The 18,690-nt window shown below is 41.2% G+C and overlaps 1 protein-coding gene across 12 annotated transcripts in view; it reads right to left on the reverse strand.

Annotated features, from left to right (window-relative positions):
* Syne1 (spectrin repeat containing nuclear envelope protein 1) overlaps positions 1-18,690 on the reverse strand; it is a 444,430-nt gene that overhangs the window by 414,202 nt on the left and 11,538 nt on the right. For all 12 annotated transcript variants that reach the window (XM_029482408.1, XM_029482403.1, XM_029482399.1 and 9 more), the window contains exon 2: positions 1,669-1,730. In XM_029482408.1, coding sequence (XP_029338268.1) covers positions 1,669-1,730 — 62 coding nt within the window. The remainder of the gene's footprint in view (positions 1-1,668; positions 1,731-18,690) is intronic.

An 18,690-nucleotide genomic window follows, 5' to 3' on the forward strand; every position in this document is an offset into this window, starting at 1 on the left:
ACACACACATACACACACACACATACCACACACACACACACACAGAGAGATAGATACACACACACACACAGACAGACACACACACACACACACACACACACACACACCACGAGGTGGGTTTCTGTGAAGACACTTAACAGGTCATTCTAGGAAGAAGAGAGACCAGAGCTCTGTCCCTTTCACTCCTGTGAGGATACTAGAAGAAGGCAGCAGACAGCAAGCCAGAAAGATCTTTATGAAAACAAAACCAGAAACAAACAAAAAAGCCCACAAAAACCAAATCTTCTTACTTTGATCCCCAAAACTGTGGGACAGTAACACTTATTGTTGAAGCCACTGGACCTTGAGAAATATTTGAGACTTAAACCACAACAGAAAAAATCTGCCAGGGAGAATTACCTTATGTACTGCAGACACCACTTTCCAGAGAAAATCATTAGCTGGCTTCAGCCAATTGTCCTGACAATTGAATATACACACATATATATCAAATGTCTTAGGGCTGTTTTGTTTTGTTTTGTTTTGTTTTGTTTTGTTTTGCTTTGCTTTGCTTTGCTTTGCTTTGCTTTGCTTTGCTTTGCTTTGCTTTGTTTTGTTTTGTTTTTGTCAATCTGCATAGGGGAATAATTTTACTGTGACACGCTAAGGTTAAAAGTCATTTCATATTATCATTTATACTCAAAGACAGTATCACATATGGACTCATGGTCACCTACCAACCTAATGTAGACACTCATTGAGGATTTCAGTGTTTCTAGTGTCCTGCTACCTCGGTTTCACTTCCATCAAATCTCCCAGGGAAAGCAGAGCTGGATCTACTCAGATAAAGCCCCTTGCACGGTGCAGACCATTCCTTGCTCCTGTCTGTATTAACTGAATGGATACAATCAAACAAAAATGCACAGGAATCTTCCCTCTGACACAACACACGGTACTGTAGGAGCAACAACTGAGTGGGTCATTTTGTCAAGGTTCATACAAATTACACAAAATAGCATCTCTTGACCAGCTGTCAACTCATTTCCTTCCGGAGGTGAAAACCAAACACCATAACTAGGGAGCATCTAGCCAACCCATAATCCCACCAATACCACTGATCAGTAATGGTGGCTACCACCTTCCTTTCTAATGAGGTCTTTGGGAGCCTCATTAAGACAGAGTTCCATAAAATGGTATGTAAAAACGCAGTGGTGAGATATTAGTGGTCTGTGCCACTGTCTGCCTAGCCCAATACCCAGGACCCTTGTTTAAGTTAAAAGGCACAAGGCTTCTATCCCAGCAGTCCAGTGTATGCCCAGGCTGGGTGTGTGCTGCTCAACAGGATGTTGGTTTATCTCCTCTGAATTTTCTCACTGGCAAAGGGTGGATAGTGCACCCTGCCAAAGGCTCCCTTTCTTCTTCTGGGCCCTCTAAATGAAAAGAACCACCGAGCCATACACGTGTGTCTGTGTGTACAAATCCTGCTCATATTTATCAAATGAAACCACAAAATGTGGCCCTATGTCGTTTTGAATTTAGAATGATATTGCTTTTTGATGTATAAAGATGCTCTCATCCAAAAATAAAAATTAAAGATTGAACAAGCAAGAAAAAAAAAAAAAAAGACAGAGATGCATATGGTTGTTGGCTCCAATTGTGTGAACCTCTAACTCTAGGTCATTTTGTTACCTTGGCCAGATGGGAATTGATCCATTTTGTGAAGGTGCGTTTCTGTACAATCTCTTGTTCATCTAGAAGGCAGAATAAAAAAATTTTTGGTTAGATAATCTGATAGGTTACAAAGTAGTTATGTCACCAAATGCTGGTAATACACCTATAGAAGAGATCATAAAACTATTTTATCTTCCAACTCAACTTAAATTGAGTTGTCTTGAAGGTTCAATACAACTCTCAACTAGACACATCATTTAGAAGTTGTTAGAAAGCTCAAGTCAGAAAATTCCAGCATGAAGTAGAAGCAGTGGCCATGAAGTCCCATGCCTTAGGTAAAGAGCTATTGACATTTAAAGATGCAGGGCAAGTGTCTGTTTCCCATAAGGGTAAATTCCCTCCTAGGTTGGCATTGCTCTAGGTAAGCTCTTCCCTAAGAGAATGTGAACACCACCAATTAGACTTAGGGAGGTGGAGCAAATCTGGGAAGACTTGAAAGAGGTGGATATAAAGTACATTGTATGAAATTACACCACTAAATATTATTTTACACCACTAAATCACCACTAAAATATTATTTTAAAAATTATTAGCAAGTGCCTTACATGTGTGTAGGCGAGCCCTATGTTTAGCCTCATTCACTCACGAAAAGTTTATGAATGAGTTACCCACAACAAATCTGTTAGAAGTAAAAATGCACTGAGATCAACTAAGCACCAAATTCTATGCTAGAGGATAGAGTCCAAGCTAGGAGAGGAGGGAAGGGTAGAAAGGCATGAACGAATGAAGTGTCTAGTGGGACATAGAGGTGGACATGGGCAAGAAGGGAAGATGCAAGGATCAAGTCACCCAGGAAAGCATTTGATAGAGCTGCATGAAGGACTCTCTGCCCACTCCTGCCCCCTGCCGCTCACACTTGAGTGTGAGCGGAGCCTGTGACTTGTATCTAGCTCACAAAGTATGACAGAGTGGTGGCATACCAACCTTATGATGCTACTTTAAATTGCTGGCTGGAGTGAGGGGTTTTCCTTCAGGCTTTGGAGACCCACAGGCCACATTATAAACTCTATGTAGAGTATGGTAATAGCAGGGAACTGAAGCCCCCTTTAGGAATGGAGCCACCAACCTGTGAGAATATGAGCCCCCAGGCTTACAAACATAAGGAAGTGAAGAGAGCTAAGGAGGCAGACAAGGTTTAAAGTGGATCATTCCTGGAGGGGTCTTTGGATAAGAATGATCCCCAGCAGACATCCTGTAGCCTGGGTGACCTGGAGCCAATGCCAGTGAGCTGTTCACAGACTCCTGACCCACAGAAATGTGGAGACAATAAATGTATATGGCTTCCCATTGCCAAGTGTGTGGTGATTTGTTATGCAAAGAAAAACTAATATAGGAGGAAAAGACCAGTGTCGAGGAAGGCACTGAAGGTTTGGAGATGACAACCCTCTAAGAGAGGACACATCATACGCCTCTAGAAAGAAAACGTAGCTCAGCTAACTGGCTAATCCCCAGGTACCAGCTTTGTAGACCACTATGCTAGGCATTGTGTGGCAGAGCACTGATGGCAGACACAATCTTTCCCCCACCACTGCCTCACCCTGTTTGAAGGATGATGCTCAAAGCTACATCTCTGCATCTGACCATCCTTGGCTTCATCTCCTCAGAATGGTGGGCTGTGCACTAGAACCTAAACATTATCAAATGTTGGAAGAAATGAGCAAGAAAATATGGAAGTAAATAATGAAACCTCTTAACATGCAGAAACTTTGGATGCATCTGTAATGTTTACAGAATGCCACTATACTTAATATATTTTCAAAATGCTTTTTGTTTTAACTTTAAAGTTCATTATATAACCATTATTTCAGTAGGCAAAATCCCTATGTATCAGACATTGGTATATATTTATATGATTTATCATATATATAGTTGCCACATATAATATATAATTAATGAATGAATTTACTCATTGAATGTATGTGTTTGATGTATATATGTGATTTATGCACATGTGGACGATAAATATCCATGTGTGCATTCTAAAGTTAAAGAATGATGTCACATGTCCTTCCCCTTCAGTCTCTGTCTTATTTTCTGAGTCAAGGTCACTCAGAGAAGGTTCTCAATGCTAAACTTGAAGTTCACATTTTGGCTAGGCTGGCTGGCCAGCAAACTCCTGGGGTTCCACTGTTTCTGATTCCCAATACTGGGTTACAGGGGCACCAGGCCATGCCTGGCTTTTCCATGGGTGGTGAAGATTAGAACTAGTCCTGCTGCTTGCAAACAAGAGCTCTGAGTGATCTCTCTCTCTCCCTCTCTCTCTCTCTCTCTCTCTCTCTCTCTCTCTCTCTCTCTCTCTCTCNCACACACACACACACACACACACACACACACACTCACTCAGTTCTTACAGCCAACATGTAACCAAATTCATTATAATTCCTAGTTTATAGAAAAGAAAATTGAAGCACGTGGTGTGAAGTATTTAGCCAAGTCTCCCTGTGGCAGAGTTGTTTTAGACTCCAAAGAAGTCAGGTCCTGCAACCTCATACAGCTACTCAAGGACATTGTAAAAACTAAAGTATTGATTTTACCTAATGTTACCTGCAAGATAAATTCATGGTTGAGTAGTTTTTAGTCTGACCTCTGACCTTTGGACTCTACAAACAAATATAGGTTGCAGCAAAGTCACCTTAACTTGTAAGTTCGGTAGAATTCAGAGCTTCATAATACATAAAAACTACTATTCTAAATCTATGAGTATACACTTAGAACATCGGTGACATTTTTTCATTTAGCTGAGGATGTGTAGCATTTTATAAACCAGGACGGCATAGCTTTCAGATTATGCTCCAAAGCCAGCATAACATTCTTGTGTAGAGCATCATAAACAGAGTGATGCCCATGATAGCTGCACTCCTGGGTTGTATCAATCTCATAGGAGGTTAAATCACTAGGTGTGTGAATCTAATGCACAGATGTTTTTGGCACCGATAATTTTTTTTGATCCTGGTATATACCCAATTACCAAACTATCTGAAAGTTCCCTTTTACCTTGTGCACACAAAGACAGACATTGCTGAGTCCCTAAGTCCACATTTATGCGTGCATCACACACAACCAGTAAATAATTTCTAATTTTATTTCCATTTCCCTAAAAGAAAAAAAAACATTTAAACCTTTCCCTTTCATCAAAATTGTCAGTTTTAAACATAAAAACAAAATAGTCACTTCCAGACTCGGTTATTAAATCTTCTACTAACAGCCTAAAAGGTTTAAATTGCAGAAGAAATACAACCCTGCAGAGAAACTCAAACCTGTCCAAAACATGATTATAGGATATTTCTATGTTGCTCTTGACAAAAACTAAATTCATCTCCTACTACAGTTTACTTCCCTATTTTTTCTTTTTTAGCATCAGCTCTTGTTTCTTTATTTTGTGTTTTTGAAACTAAAGCTTACTGTTAGATACCACTAGAACATTTTGGAGCAGAGTATTTTGTTCTCCTCTGCTGACCACCTCCCACTCCCCTTTTCCCCTGGTGGCCTCCCTCACCACAGACTCTTGTTCTGTTTCATGTCCCGCATGTCCTTTGGACCCTCTAGTCCTTCTCATTCAATATTACCGTCTCGGTCTCCTTTCTAGATGTTTAGACTTTACTCTCACTTACACATGGGTACAGACACATCATAAGCTAGGATCCACATTTGCACAAACACAATGAAACATCACTCAGCTATAGCTGAAAAAAAAAAGTACAACCAATTTATAGGGAAACAAATGGATTTGGAAACTGATTTTAAGGCATGCAAACTGAGAAAGACAAAAAGCTACATATTCTCCATCATGCGTGGATCTTAATTCCTTTCAGTGAAGCAGCCTACCATGCAGAGGAGGTCATCCTTGGTTCTTTAATTCTCTACACTCTGTAAACAATTTCTAACTGTTTTCACTTACTATCTCCACCTCTAAGTTAAGTCTGATTGATTCGACATTGTGTGATCCAAAAGAGACAAACAAATGAATGCGCTGGGGATATACCTCAGGCTTACTCAACATGCCCGGGTTTCCATCTTTACCTCTCCATTGCTCCCACCACCAAAGAAACAAACAAACAAACAAAAATGGACAGACTTGCAAAGAAAGATTTTGATCCCTCTCGGGACAAGCTGACAGTGCAGTGGAACAGAGAGACAAAGTACAGGAACTCCCGACAGGCTCTCAGGGAGCATAAAGGAGTGTATAGACAGCGGTTATATCCTAGCAGTGTGTATTTTATACTGTTTAAATATTTGTTGGGAACAAAATAAAGGAGGGGGGTGCTGGGGAAAAGTTGAGAGGAAAATTATGCCATGTCAGGCCAGAGTTCCTGTACTCTGGGCAGACGGAGGTGGGGAGACTGCCAGGTGCTTTTCCACTGGGCCCCGAGGGAGCATGCCTGACCCATGCAGCAGGGGATGGAGAAAGGGGCAGCCCCTGACCTGGAACCCTGGAGCTACCTTGCTAAAGACCCAGGGTTGTAGGAGAGAGGCAATAGGGGAAGAAGTTCCCAACACTGACCAGAGTGCACAGTGGACCTTGAAGGAGCAGAGACTGTCTATCGTTTAAGAGCTTTATTATAGAAATGCAGGGGAAAGAGAGAAGATAGAAAAGAGGAGAGAGAGAGAGAGAGAGAGAGAGAGAGAGAGAGAGAGAGAGAGAGAGAGATCGAGAGAGATCGAGAGAGATCGAGAGAGAGAGAGAGAAAGAGGAGAGAAGAAGACAAAGAGTAAGTGAAGAGGAGAGAGAAGTGAGTGAGAGGTAAAGAAACAAAGGAATAAGAGAGCGAGGTGGGGGCTGAGCACCCCTTTTTATGGTCTTCAATGTTCCTAGGTAACTGGGGAGGAGTTTAGCTTGAAGGTCAGAAGCTTGGTCCATTGCTTACATAACTACTGACCACGCTTTTCTTGTGGGGGCTGTGGGAGGTGGTACCTTAGGCAGGGGCCGGAGTTCCAGGAGCATGAGGGAACACCTACCATGACAAATAGGTGAAATATGACCATCGGGGTTCAGACCTCAGCTGGACTGGATACCAGCCTGCAGTTCCCCACACATATTTATTATAATTAAAACATGTTGAACAAATTCTTTAAGAACATATTTCTGAGTCATAAAGGACTTAACATGTACATAAGCATAGTTGATCAGATTTATAAAAATTATAAGAAGTCAAATAGTAAATTTCTAAATGGATCTCACTTTAATTGCTGTCACAGTTAATATTGAGAGCACCAAAAAGGAAAAGCATTACATAAGTAGACAGACATATTTTGGGTTGAAGTTGCTATGCCTTATAAAAAGAATACCATATTAAGAATATTAAGGGGGGCTGGTGAGATGAGCTGAGATGAAAGGATGGACCATCTAGAGTCTGCCATATCCAGGGATCCATCCCATAATCAGCCTCCAAATGCTGACACCATTGCATACACCAGCAAGATTTTGCTGAAAGGACCCNGATATAGCTNTCTCTTGTGAGNCTATGCCNGNGCCTNGCAAACACAGAAGTGGATGCTCACAGTCAGCTATTGGATGGATCACAGGGCCCCCAATGGAGGAGCTAGAGAAAGTACCCAAGGAGCTAAAGGGATCTGCAACCCTATAGGTGGAACAACAATATGAACTAACCAGGACCCCCCAGAGCTCGTGTCTCTAGCTGCATATGTAACAGAAGATGGCCTAGTCGGCCATCAGTGGAAAGAGAGGCCCATTGGTCGTGCAAACTTTATATGCCTCAGTACAGGGGAATGCCAGGGCCAAGAAGTGGGAGTGGGTGGGTAAGGGAGTGTGTGTGTGTGGGAGGGTATGGGGGACTTTTAGGATAGCACTGGAAATGTAAATGAAGAAAATACCTAATTAAAAAAATGATGTATAGAACTAAACTGAGAACTCACAACAGAGGAATCTAGAATGGCTGAGAAGCACCTAAAGAAATGTTCAAAGTCCTTAGTGATCAGAGAAATGCAAATCAAAATGACCCTGAGATTCCACCTTACACCAATTAGAATGGCTAAGATCAAAACCTCAGGTGACAACACTTGTTGGAGAGGATGTGGAGAAACACTCCTCCATTGCTGGTGGGATTGCAAACTGGTACAACCACTCTGGAAATCAATCTGGAGGTTCCTCAGAAAATTGGAAATAGATCTACCTGAAGACCCAGATATACCACTCTTGGTAATATACCCAAAAGATGCCCCACCATGCCACAGGGGCATGTGCTCCACTATATTCATAGCAGCCTTATTTGTGATATCCAGAAGCTAGAAACAACCTAGATGTCTCATGACAGAAGAATGGATACAGAAAATGTGGTTCATTTTACACAATGGAATACTACTCAGCTATTAAAGATGAGGCCATCCTGAGTTTTGCAGGCAAATGGATGGGATTACCTGAGTGAGGTAACTCAAACCCCAGAGGACATGCATGGTATATACTCACTAACAAGTGGATATTAGCCAAAAAAATAAAAAAATAAAAATAAAAAAGTATAGAATACCCAAGATAGAGTCCACAGAACTCAAAAAGGTCAACAAGCTGAGGTGCTCAAGCAAGATGCCTCAGTCCCACTTTGGAGGGAGAAGAAAGCAATCACAAGAACTGCAGGAATGGAAATGGAGAGGAGCCTGAGGAAAAGAAGGTCCAGTGACAGGCCCAAAGTGGGATCCAGCTCAACTGGAGGTCCCAAGGCCTAACACTATTACTGAAGCTATAGAGCACACATAAAAAGGGACCTATCATGACTGCACTCTGGAAGACCCAACAAGAAGCTGAAAGAATCAGATGCAGATATTTGCACCCAACCAATAGAAAGAAGCTGCTGACCCCTGTGGTTGAATTACAGAAAGGCTGAAAGAAGCTGAGGAGGAGGGCCAGCAGTCTCAATTAACCTGGACCCTGGAGATCTCTCAAACACTGGACCACAAACCACGCAGCACACACCAGCTGATATGAGGCCCCCAACACATATACAACTGCCGGGTCTGGGTTCAGTCAGAGAAGATATACTTAACCCTCAAGAGACTGGAGGCTCCAGGGAGCTTAGAGGTCTGGTTGGGTGGAGGGTGGAAGGTGGAGACATCCACATGGAGACAGGCTGGTGGAGAGGAGGTATGGGATGTGGAACAGTCGAAGGGTTGACTGGGGGATGAGGGATGGGGGAATAAAATCTGGAGTATAAATAAATAAATAAACAAATAAATGAATGACCAAAAAAAAAGAATGAATTTATGAAATTCCTAGGCAAATGGATGGACTTGGAGGGCATCATCCTGAGTGAGGTAACCCAATCACAAAAGAACTCACATGATATGTACTCACTGATAAGTGGATATTAACCCAGAAACTTAGAATACCCAAGATACAAGATACAATTTGCAAAACACATGAAACTCAAGAAGAATGAAGACCAAAGTGTGGACACTTTGCCCCTTCTTAGAATTGGGAACAAAACACCCATGGAAGGAGTTACAGAGACAAAGTTTGGAGCTGAGATGAAAGGATGGACCATCTAGAGACTGCCATACCTGGGGATGCATGCCATAATCAGCCTCCAAATGCTGACACCATTGCATACACCAGCAAGATTTTGCTGAAAGGACCCTGATATAGCTGTCTCTTGTGAGGCTATGCCGGGGCCTNGCAAACACAGAAGTGGATGCTCACAGTCAGCTATTGGATGGATCACAGGGCCCCCAATGGAGGAGCTAGAGAAAGTACCCAAGGAGCTAAAGGGGTCTGCAACTCTATAGGTGGAACAACAGTATGAACTAACCAGTACCCTCGGAGCTCTTGTCTCTAGCTGCATATGTATCAAAAGATGGCCTAGTTGTCCATCACTGGAAAGAGAGGCCCATAGTGTCTCTAATTGGTTTGTCTAGCTACAGTTCCCTAAAGAACTCCGGAAATGCCAAGTGGCTTCTTCTGGTTTCCTTTTACAAAACTCTAGAAGAAAGGGAGAAGGACCTAAGAAGGAACTGATTTGTTTGCAAGCACAGGCTAGAAACAAAGAAGGCCCAAGCTATAGTGGGTTGTGAAATACAATGGTTAATTATTCTTAATCTTTCCAGGAAAAGAATTAGCAAAGAAAGAGCTTCAGGTATGACAAAGCAAGGACGTGTCTCTAGGTCTCATGGCTATGGACTTAGAGTCCAAAGCTCTTAGACTCCTCACAAATGAGATCACACGGGTTCTTTCCCTCTGTGTCCGGCTCCGTTTATTTGATGTACTGTCCTTTAGGATAATCTTTGTAGCAAGTGGCGGGATTTCTTTATTTTTATGACAAAATAGTATTCCCTCATTGTATTAGTTTGTGGTACTATTGCTGTTATGAAACACCATGACCAAAGTAACTTGGGTAGGAAAAGGTATATTTGGCGTATGTTTCCACATCACAGTTCATTAACAAAGAAGATAGGAACTCAAGTAGGCAAAAATCCGGGGGCTGGAGCTCATGCAGAGGTAATGGAGGGGCGCTGCTTACAGTCGTGCTCCTCATGGCTTGTTTCTCAGCCTCTTTCCTTATACAATCTAGGACCACCAGCTCAGAAATAGCCCCACCCACAAGGAGTCAGCCCTCCCCCATCAATCACTGATTAAGAAAACACTCTACTTCTCTCTTGAGGTTCCCATTATTCAAATGACTCTAGCCTGTGTCAAGTTGTTATAAAAATAACCACCACAATGGTAGATCTCCTTTATCTACTCATGAATTTATTTCTTTTTATTTTGGTATGATTTCACATATAATTTTATCAAGTCACCATAGCGCATGTGCACGTGCACACGCGCACACACACACACACACACTATTTCAACAATACTGGAAAGCAAAAGTGAGAATTAAAAAGCTTTTAGGTACCATTGACTTGGCCATGCCTTCACCAGACAAAACAGCAAGCAGACTCAAATATACCCAAAGTTTCTTTCAAACTTTATATTTGTGCGGGGTATACAATGAATTGCAAATATATTTTTAGTACACCAACTTATATTGAAGAGACAGGATAGTTCAAATGAACAGAAGACATCAGATTCATGACTTTGTGCTAGGATGAAGGCTAAGAAGATGTAAGTTACAGCCAAGAGTCACTCCTAAGCAAGAACATGAGGAACGTCTTTGACTGTGGGTTACAGAAGCCACATGCATCTTGGTGGAGTTCAAAAGGACTTTGAGCCTGATATCTACCTCCTCTTCACTCTGTCCATTCTAGAACAGAAATATACACTGCATATCTTGTTCCCTCATTGCACATGAGACAGGTGGGGACAGACTACCATTTGCTTAGCTCCCAGGTCTATGGAAGAGAAGGAATTGCCAGTCTTGTCTGAACCTGAACCAGATATAGATGGCAGAATCTAAAATTTAGAGCTTGATATCAAGACTAGTGATAGATGAGACTTTCAGCATCTTGAAAAAAACTTGTATTTTGCACATAGAAAAAAATACAAATAATAGTAACTAAAAAATCAAGTTTAAATTTTAAGCCACAATATCCCCTGGCTTCTTTATGCATCCACATCTTGTAAATTTGTACTTCCTCCCACCACCAGGTAGAATTGATTTTTTTTTTCTTCCCTTAAGTTGATCTCATGTTGTCTTTGTGAGATTAATAATGCAGGAAAATGAATTTATGTCCTGACTCCTCCAGGCTTTAGGAGATCAGCCACTTCACATCAGTGTCCAGGATTATTGTTGGAGAATTTCTCTATAAAAAGGGAGTCTATTGCAGAGCACTGAGAACTAAATGTCACATCTCAGAGTCAGAGCCAACTGTCAGATGAGTCATCTTGGATGTTAGAGTTCAGCAAATGCTGCAGGTGAATTTAGCCTCATGGGAACCCAGGGAAGACAGCAGGCCTAGGCATCTGATATTCACTCTCTCCCACACCCTGACAAACTTGAGTGCGTGGTCCTCATGGGAAGAAAGACTTCTGGAGTTGTTTCCCAAGCAACTAGCTCTCTTCTTGTCGCATTATATTATATAAGTATTCTTTATAAGTCTATCCATATTGTCTTAAAATTAGCCAACCAAGTATACTCTGGTCCAGTTGTGAGTGATTTTTTTTATTTTAATTTGTTTACTTACATATTTATTTTTAGACAGAAATTCATTGTGTATCCCTATCCAACTGGCTTGGAACTCACTGTGTAAACCAGGTTTGCCTCAAACTCAAAGACCCACATGCCTCTGCCTCCAGGTCCAGCTGGTCACTGTTTTAAGCTGTAGAGTTGCAAAAGAGTTTTATACACAACCAAGACTAACTGAAATATTTTACTTATGTGACAGATCTATTAATATACATGTATTGTATGTGTGTTCGTCCCATGATTGAAAAGATCCCAGGTTTACTTGTTTACTTGCTTGGGTTTATCCTTTGGGATTCTGGTGTTCTGGTGAATTAATAATGAAGGAACATATGCCAAGGAACAGGACATTCAAATTGGCACCAGCACAAGCTGATGGCAAAGTCAGACAGAAGAAAGAGTGAGCAAAGATCAATAGACTTTCGGAAAGAGTGGCGCCCTTGAGGGGAAAGGGATCAAAGCATATTTATAAGATATTGTGGCTCTGATTACTGCTGCTATTCCTTTTCAAGTAAATGTCAGTAAAGGCAGATGTTCTTAAGACTTTGGGAATTAGAGTTGTATTTATTCGGTATGCAAAGCTGGTTACTAGATCAAAATATTCTGCTTGTATTAAAATCACATTGCAAGATATAGTGGAACCCATCACTTTAAATGCAATGCTCAAAGGGTGAGGAAGATGCAGTCATCTGAGTCTCTAAGATAAGGCTTCTTAGCACCAGCACTGTTGACATTATGAGCCAGATAGAATTGTTGCAGCAGGTTGTCCTTGCCATTACAGATGTTGGTGACATCCCTGCTCTCTGCCCTTTAGATGCCAACAACACCCCAACTCCATCCTGGTAATTAAGAGATGTTTGCAAGTACTAACAGTGTCTACTGGGTGTATAAATCATCCCAGCAGACAACCATGATCTAAACTATGCCCTGCACATCTACATGGGCATGGACCAGCATCAATCGTGACTGTTGTTGTTAGGATATTTGTTTTTGAGACAGAGACTCACTATGTAAGTTTTTTAGTTTAATTTATTTTATCTCCAAACTATTATATTGGGCTATTTCTATAATAAATTTGCTTTTTGGGTGTAGAAATCATTGATCTTATAATAAGTTGTTTATAAAATGTCAAAATTCAGTGAGTCTAAGAACATTGGTGGTGATTATATAGAACTCACACAACTCTATCCAATTTAATTTAAATTTTATATGACAGCTCTTGAGGAAGCACAATAGCTAGAACCTGAATCAAAACTACTTGTAATTTTATTTTTATCTGACCTAATGTGGACACTTTTCTCAGAAGTCCAAGTATATTTGATTGCCAAGGGCTACCACAGCTCTGGTTGAGGGCCATACATAAGTGTCATGGGTACTATGTGACAATTCTAAAATCCTAATGATTCTGGCATTGAAAAACAGGGCTGCTTGCTTAGATGTCTTCATATAGGACTATGTACAGAACAGTGATAGAGATGTCTGCCCAGAGGAAACGGTCATAGTACAGAGGCAGAACTGAAACTCATAAGAAGAGGCAGACAGCACCATCTTCTGTGGCAGTCCCTGCTGGTAGCTCCTTTAATGCCCTTTAGGCATGATAATAGTAATAAATTGAAGTTGTTTCAGCAAAATTTTTATACTTTGGATATCCTTTATTTATGGATACAATTGTTGTTCTGAACCTTTTGTAAAGAAAAAATGTCCACACAGTGACACCATCATAATGCTGAGTCAGTTTGAACTAGATCCATAAACGGATCCTTTGGTTTCCTTAACGGCCAAATTTCCCTGAACCCATCCTGTGTGCATCAAACTAAAAAGATGGGGTTGGGTTCTTGAAATTTAAGATGGGAGACAGAAATCAAAAGTCCAAGATTAGTGTGAGAAAATAAAACTTAGCAGCAGCACGAAATGCATTTGACTGTTCCTGGAATGCGTTCAGGAAACTCCCCAGACAGCTCCAGAATAAGCTCATATGGAAACTGTGCAGGATACTATCCTACAGCTGAGGCTTTTCCTGTTGAACTCAACAAGACTGCCATGTAGACATCCATCTGATCTGAGGCATTTCCAGTTAGCACCAGAGCCACAAAAGAGATGCGCCATCTTGCCACATGAAAAACAAAACAAAACAAAAACAAACTCAAGTCTTGCAAGCAGAGGAACAATGCCTCATTTGGCAAGGATGCCACAACTATGAAACCCTTTCTTACAGTTGCAAGCTCTCAGATAAACCAGTACAGTGGAAGGATATGGACTATTCAACGTTTCCTGAAGTATCTTCATATTACCACTTACATCAATATTAATACACTTACATGCTGCAATTCGGGCTAGTGAGATGGCTCAGTGGGTTAAAGATGCTTGCTGCCCAGTCCAGTCTTGAGGTCTACAGTCTCTACACATGTGAGGTGCTATAGGTGTTCCCATACCTACATACACTCAAACACTCGAAGTAAATAGTATATGAGAAACTATCTGAGAATCAGAATACAGTGGGTAGGCAAGACAGGGAAATTAGTGGATTGCACTGTCAAGATACTTAGTACTTCAAAATCAGTGTAGATTTAAAAAACAAATGGGATTGTCCCAAGTAAGCACAGCTTTTCTCTACTGGGTGTGTTTAATATTTGACGTTTATTATTTTTTCATTAAACTTAATCTTTTATCTTGATCAGATTCAAGATGGTAATCCCACATTTTCATCGTTTGAGACTCTATATTTTACATTAATGCTAATATTATTTCTTGTTCTAACCTTATGCCAAACTTTTTTCCCGTCAATGTCCTAATGTTGTTATTATTTTACAATAATAAAATAACTTGATACATGGGGTCCCAGGTCCCTCAGAGACTAGTCTGCGCAGGTGAGAGTGCAGACTACAGAAGCGACACAGCTTCTGGGACATACCCCATTTCAGGCTCCAGACATCTGGGCACTTTCCCTGCCAGAAGGGAGGTGTTCCCCTGGGAGGGCTTTTTCAGAGCAGGTGAGGGAGACATCTTAGGTCCCAGGTCCCTCAGAGACCAGTCTGCACAGGTGAGTGAGCTGACTGCAGAAGCGACACAGATTCTGGGATAGGCAGAAGCGACACAGCTTCTGGAAAAGACCCCGTTTCAGGCATCAGACGTCCGGGAACGTTCCCAGCCAGGGGAGAGGTGTCCACCCTGGAGGGCTCTGCCAGAGCAAGTGAGAGAGCCATCTTGGGTCCTGGGTCCCTCAGAGACTAGTCTGAGCAGGTGAGAGTGTGCTACAGAAGCGACACAGCTTCTGGGACAGGCAAAAGCAACACAGCTACTGGGACAGACCCTGTTTCAGACTCCAGATATCCGGGCACCTTCCCAGCCAGAGGAGAGGTATCCACCCTGGAGGGCTCTGACCACCAGAGCAGGTGAGAGAGCCATCTTATGGTCCGCATCCCTTGAAGACTAGTCTGTGCAGGTGAGCTTGCAGACTGCAGAGGCAACACACCTTCTGGGACAGGCCCTGTTCCAGGCCTTCATCTTTAGCCAGGAGGCAGGTCTGAATGCCAGATATCTGTGCACCTGCCAAGCAAGAGGAGAGCTTGCCTGCAGAGAGTACTCTGACCACTGAGACTCAGGAGACATCTAGACTCCCAGGTCTGCTGACAGAGGCTAACAGAATCACAGGAGGAACAAGCTCCAACCAGATACAACTATAACAACTAACTCCAGAGATTACTAGATGGCAAAAGGTAAATGTAAGAATCCTACTAACAGAAACCAAGACCACTCACCATCATCAGAACCTAGCACTCCCCCCTCAGCCAGTCCTGGATACCCCAACACACCCAAAAAGCAAGACTCGGATTTAAAATCATATTTCATGATGCTGGTAGAGTACATCAAGAAGGGCATTAATAACTCACTTAAAGAAATACAGGAGAACACTGCTAAAGAGGTAGAAGTCCTTAAAGAATTACAGAAAAACACAACCAAACAGGTGATGGAATTGAACAAAACCATCCAAGACCTAAGAAGAAAAGTAGAAACAATTAAGAAAACCCAAAGTGAGACAATGCTGGAGATAGAAAGCCTAGGAAAGAAATCTGGGCCCCCAATGGAGGAGATACAGAAGGTACCCAAGGAGCTGAAGGGGTCTGCAACCCTATAGGTGGAACAACAATACAAACTAACCAGTATCCTGAGAGCTCATGTCTCTAGCTGCATATGTATCAGAAGATGGCCTAGTCAGCTGTCATTGGGAAGACAGGCCCCTTGGTCTATGCCTCAGTACAGGGGAATACCAGGACCAAGAAGTGGGAGTGGGTGGGTAAGGGAGTGGGGGAGGAGGGTCTGGGAGACTTTGAAATAGCATTTGAAAATGTAAATGAAGAAAATACCTAATTAAAATAAATAAATAAATAAAAAGTATTAAAAAAAGAAAAGAAAGAAATCTGGAACCATAGAGGCGAGCATCAGCATCAGAATACAAGAGATGGGAGAGAGAATCTCAGGTGCAGAAGATTCCATAGAGAACATGGGCACAGCAATCAAAGAAAATGCAAAATGCAAAAAGATCCTAACTCAAAACATCCAGGAAATCCAGGATACAATGGGAAGACCAAACCTCCGAATAATAGGAGTAGATGAGAATGAAGATTTTCAACATAAAGGGCCAGCAAATACCATCAACAAAATTATAGAAAAAAACTTCCCAAACCTAATGAAAGAGATGCCCATGAGCATACAAGAAGCATACAGAACTCCAAATAGACTGGACCAAAAGAGAAATTTTTACTCCTGACACATAATAATCAGAAAAATAAATGCACTAAATAAAGATAGAACATTAAAAGCAGTAAGGGAAAAAGGTCAAGTAACATATAAAGGCAGGCCTATTAGAAATACACCAGACTTCTCACCAGAGACTATGAAAGCCAGAGGATCCTGGGCAGGTGTTATGTATACCCTCAGAGAACACAAAAGCCAGCCCAGGTTACTATACCCAACAAAACTCTCAATTCCAGTAGATGGAGAAACCAAAGTATTCCATGATAAAACAAAATTCACACATATCTTTCCATGAATCCAGCCCTTCAAAGGATAATAAAGGGAAAACACCAACACAAGGACAGAAACCACCCTAGAAAAGGCAAGAAAGTAATCCTTCAACAAGCCTAAAAGTAGACAGCCACAAGAACAGAATCCCAACTTTAACAACAAAAATAACAGGAAGCAACAATTACTTTTCTTTAATTTCTCTTAACATCAATGGACTCAATTCCCCCAATAAAAAGACACAGACTAATATACTGGCTACACAAACAGGACCCAACATTTTGTTGCTTACAGGAAACCCACCTCAGGGAAAAGGACAGACATTACCTCAGAGTGAAAGGCTCAGAGTGAAACAATTTTCTAAGCAAATGGTCTGAAAAAACAAGCTGGAGTAGCCATCCTAATATTGAATAAAATTGACTTCCAACTCAAAGTAATCAAAAAAGACAAGGAGGGGCACTTCATACTCATCAAAGATAAAATCTACCAAGATGAACTCTCAATTCTGAATCTCTATGCTCCAAATACAAGGGCAGTCACATTCATTAAAGAAACTTTAGTAAAGCTCAAAGCACACATTGCACCTCACACAATAATGATAGGAGACTTCAACACCCCACTCTCACCAATGGAGAGATTGTGGAAACAGAAACTAAACAGAGACACATGGACACTAACAGAAGTCATGAAACAAATGGATTTAATAGATATCTACAGAACATTTTATCCTAAAACAAAAGCATATACCTTCTTCTCAGTGTCACATGGTATATCCTCCAAAATTGACCATATAATTGGTCGCAAAACAGGCCTCGACAGGTACAAAAATATTGAAATTATCTCATGCATCTTACCTGATCACATGGACTAAGGCTGATCTTCAATAACAACATAAATAATAGAAAGCCAACATTCACATGGAAATTGAACAACACTCCTTGGTCAAGGATGAAATAAAGAAAGAAATTAAAGACTTTTTAGAGTTTAATGAAAATGAAGCCACAACATACCCAAACTTATGGGACACAATGAAGGCAGTCCTAAGAGGAAAACTCATAGCCCTGAGTGCCTCCAAAAAGATACTAGAGAGAGCATACACTAGCAGCCTGACAGCACACCTAGAATCTCTAGGACTAAAGGAAGCAAATTTACCCAAGAGGAGTAGACAGCAGGAAATAATCAAACTCAGGATTGAAATCAACCAAGTGGAAACAAAAAGAACTATTCAAAGAATCAACCAAATGAGGATCTGGTTCTTTGAGAAAATCAACAAGATAAATAAACCCTTAGCCAGACTAACTAGAGAGCACAGGGACAGTATCCTAACTAACAAAATCAAGAATGAAAAAGGAGACATAACAACAGAACCAGAGGAAATCCAAAACATCATCAGATCCTACTACAAAAGGCTATACTCAACAAAACTAGAAAACCTGGATGAAATAGCCAATTTCCTAGACAGATACCACATACCAAAGTTAAATCAGGATCAGATTAAAGATTTAAACAGTCCCATTTCCCCTAAAGAAATAGAAGCAGTCATCAATAGTCTCCAACCAAAAAAAGCCCAGGACCAGATGGATTTAGTACAGAGTTCTATCAGACCTTCAAATAAGACCTAATTCCAACTCTACTCAAACTATTCCACAAAATAGAAGCAAAAGGTACTCTACCCAATTCATTCTATGAAGCCACAATTACTCTGATACCTAAACCACACAAAGATCCAAAAAAGAAAGGGAACTTCAGACCAATTTCCCTTATGAATATCGATGCAAAAATACTCAATAAAATCCTCGCAAACCGAATCCAAGAACACATCAAAATGATCATCCATCATGACCAAGTAGGCTTCATCCCAGGGATGCAGGGATGGTTTAATATATGG

The sequence above is a fragment of the Mus caroli genome, chromosome 10 (genome assembly GCF_900094665.2).
Source record: "Mus caroli chromosome 10, CAROLI_EIJ_v1.1, whole genome shotgun sequence".
Lineage (NCBI taxonomy): Eukaryota > Metazoa > Chordata > Mammalia > Rodentia > Muridae > Mus > Mus caroli.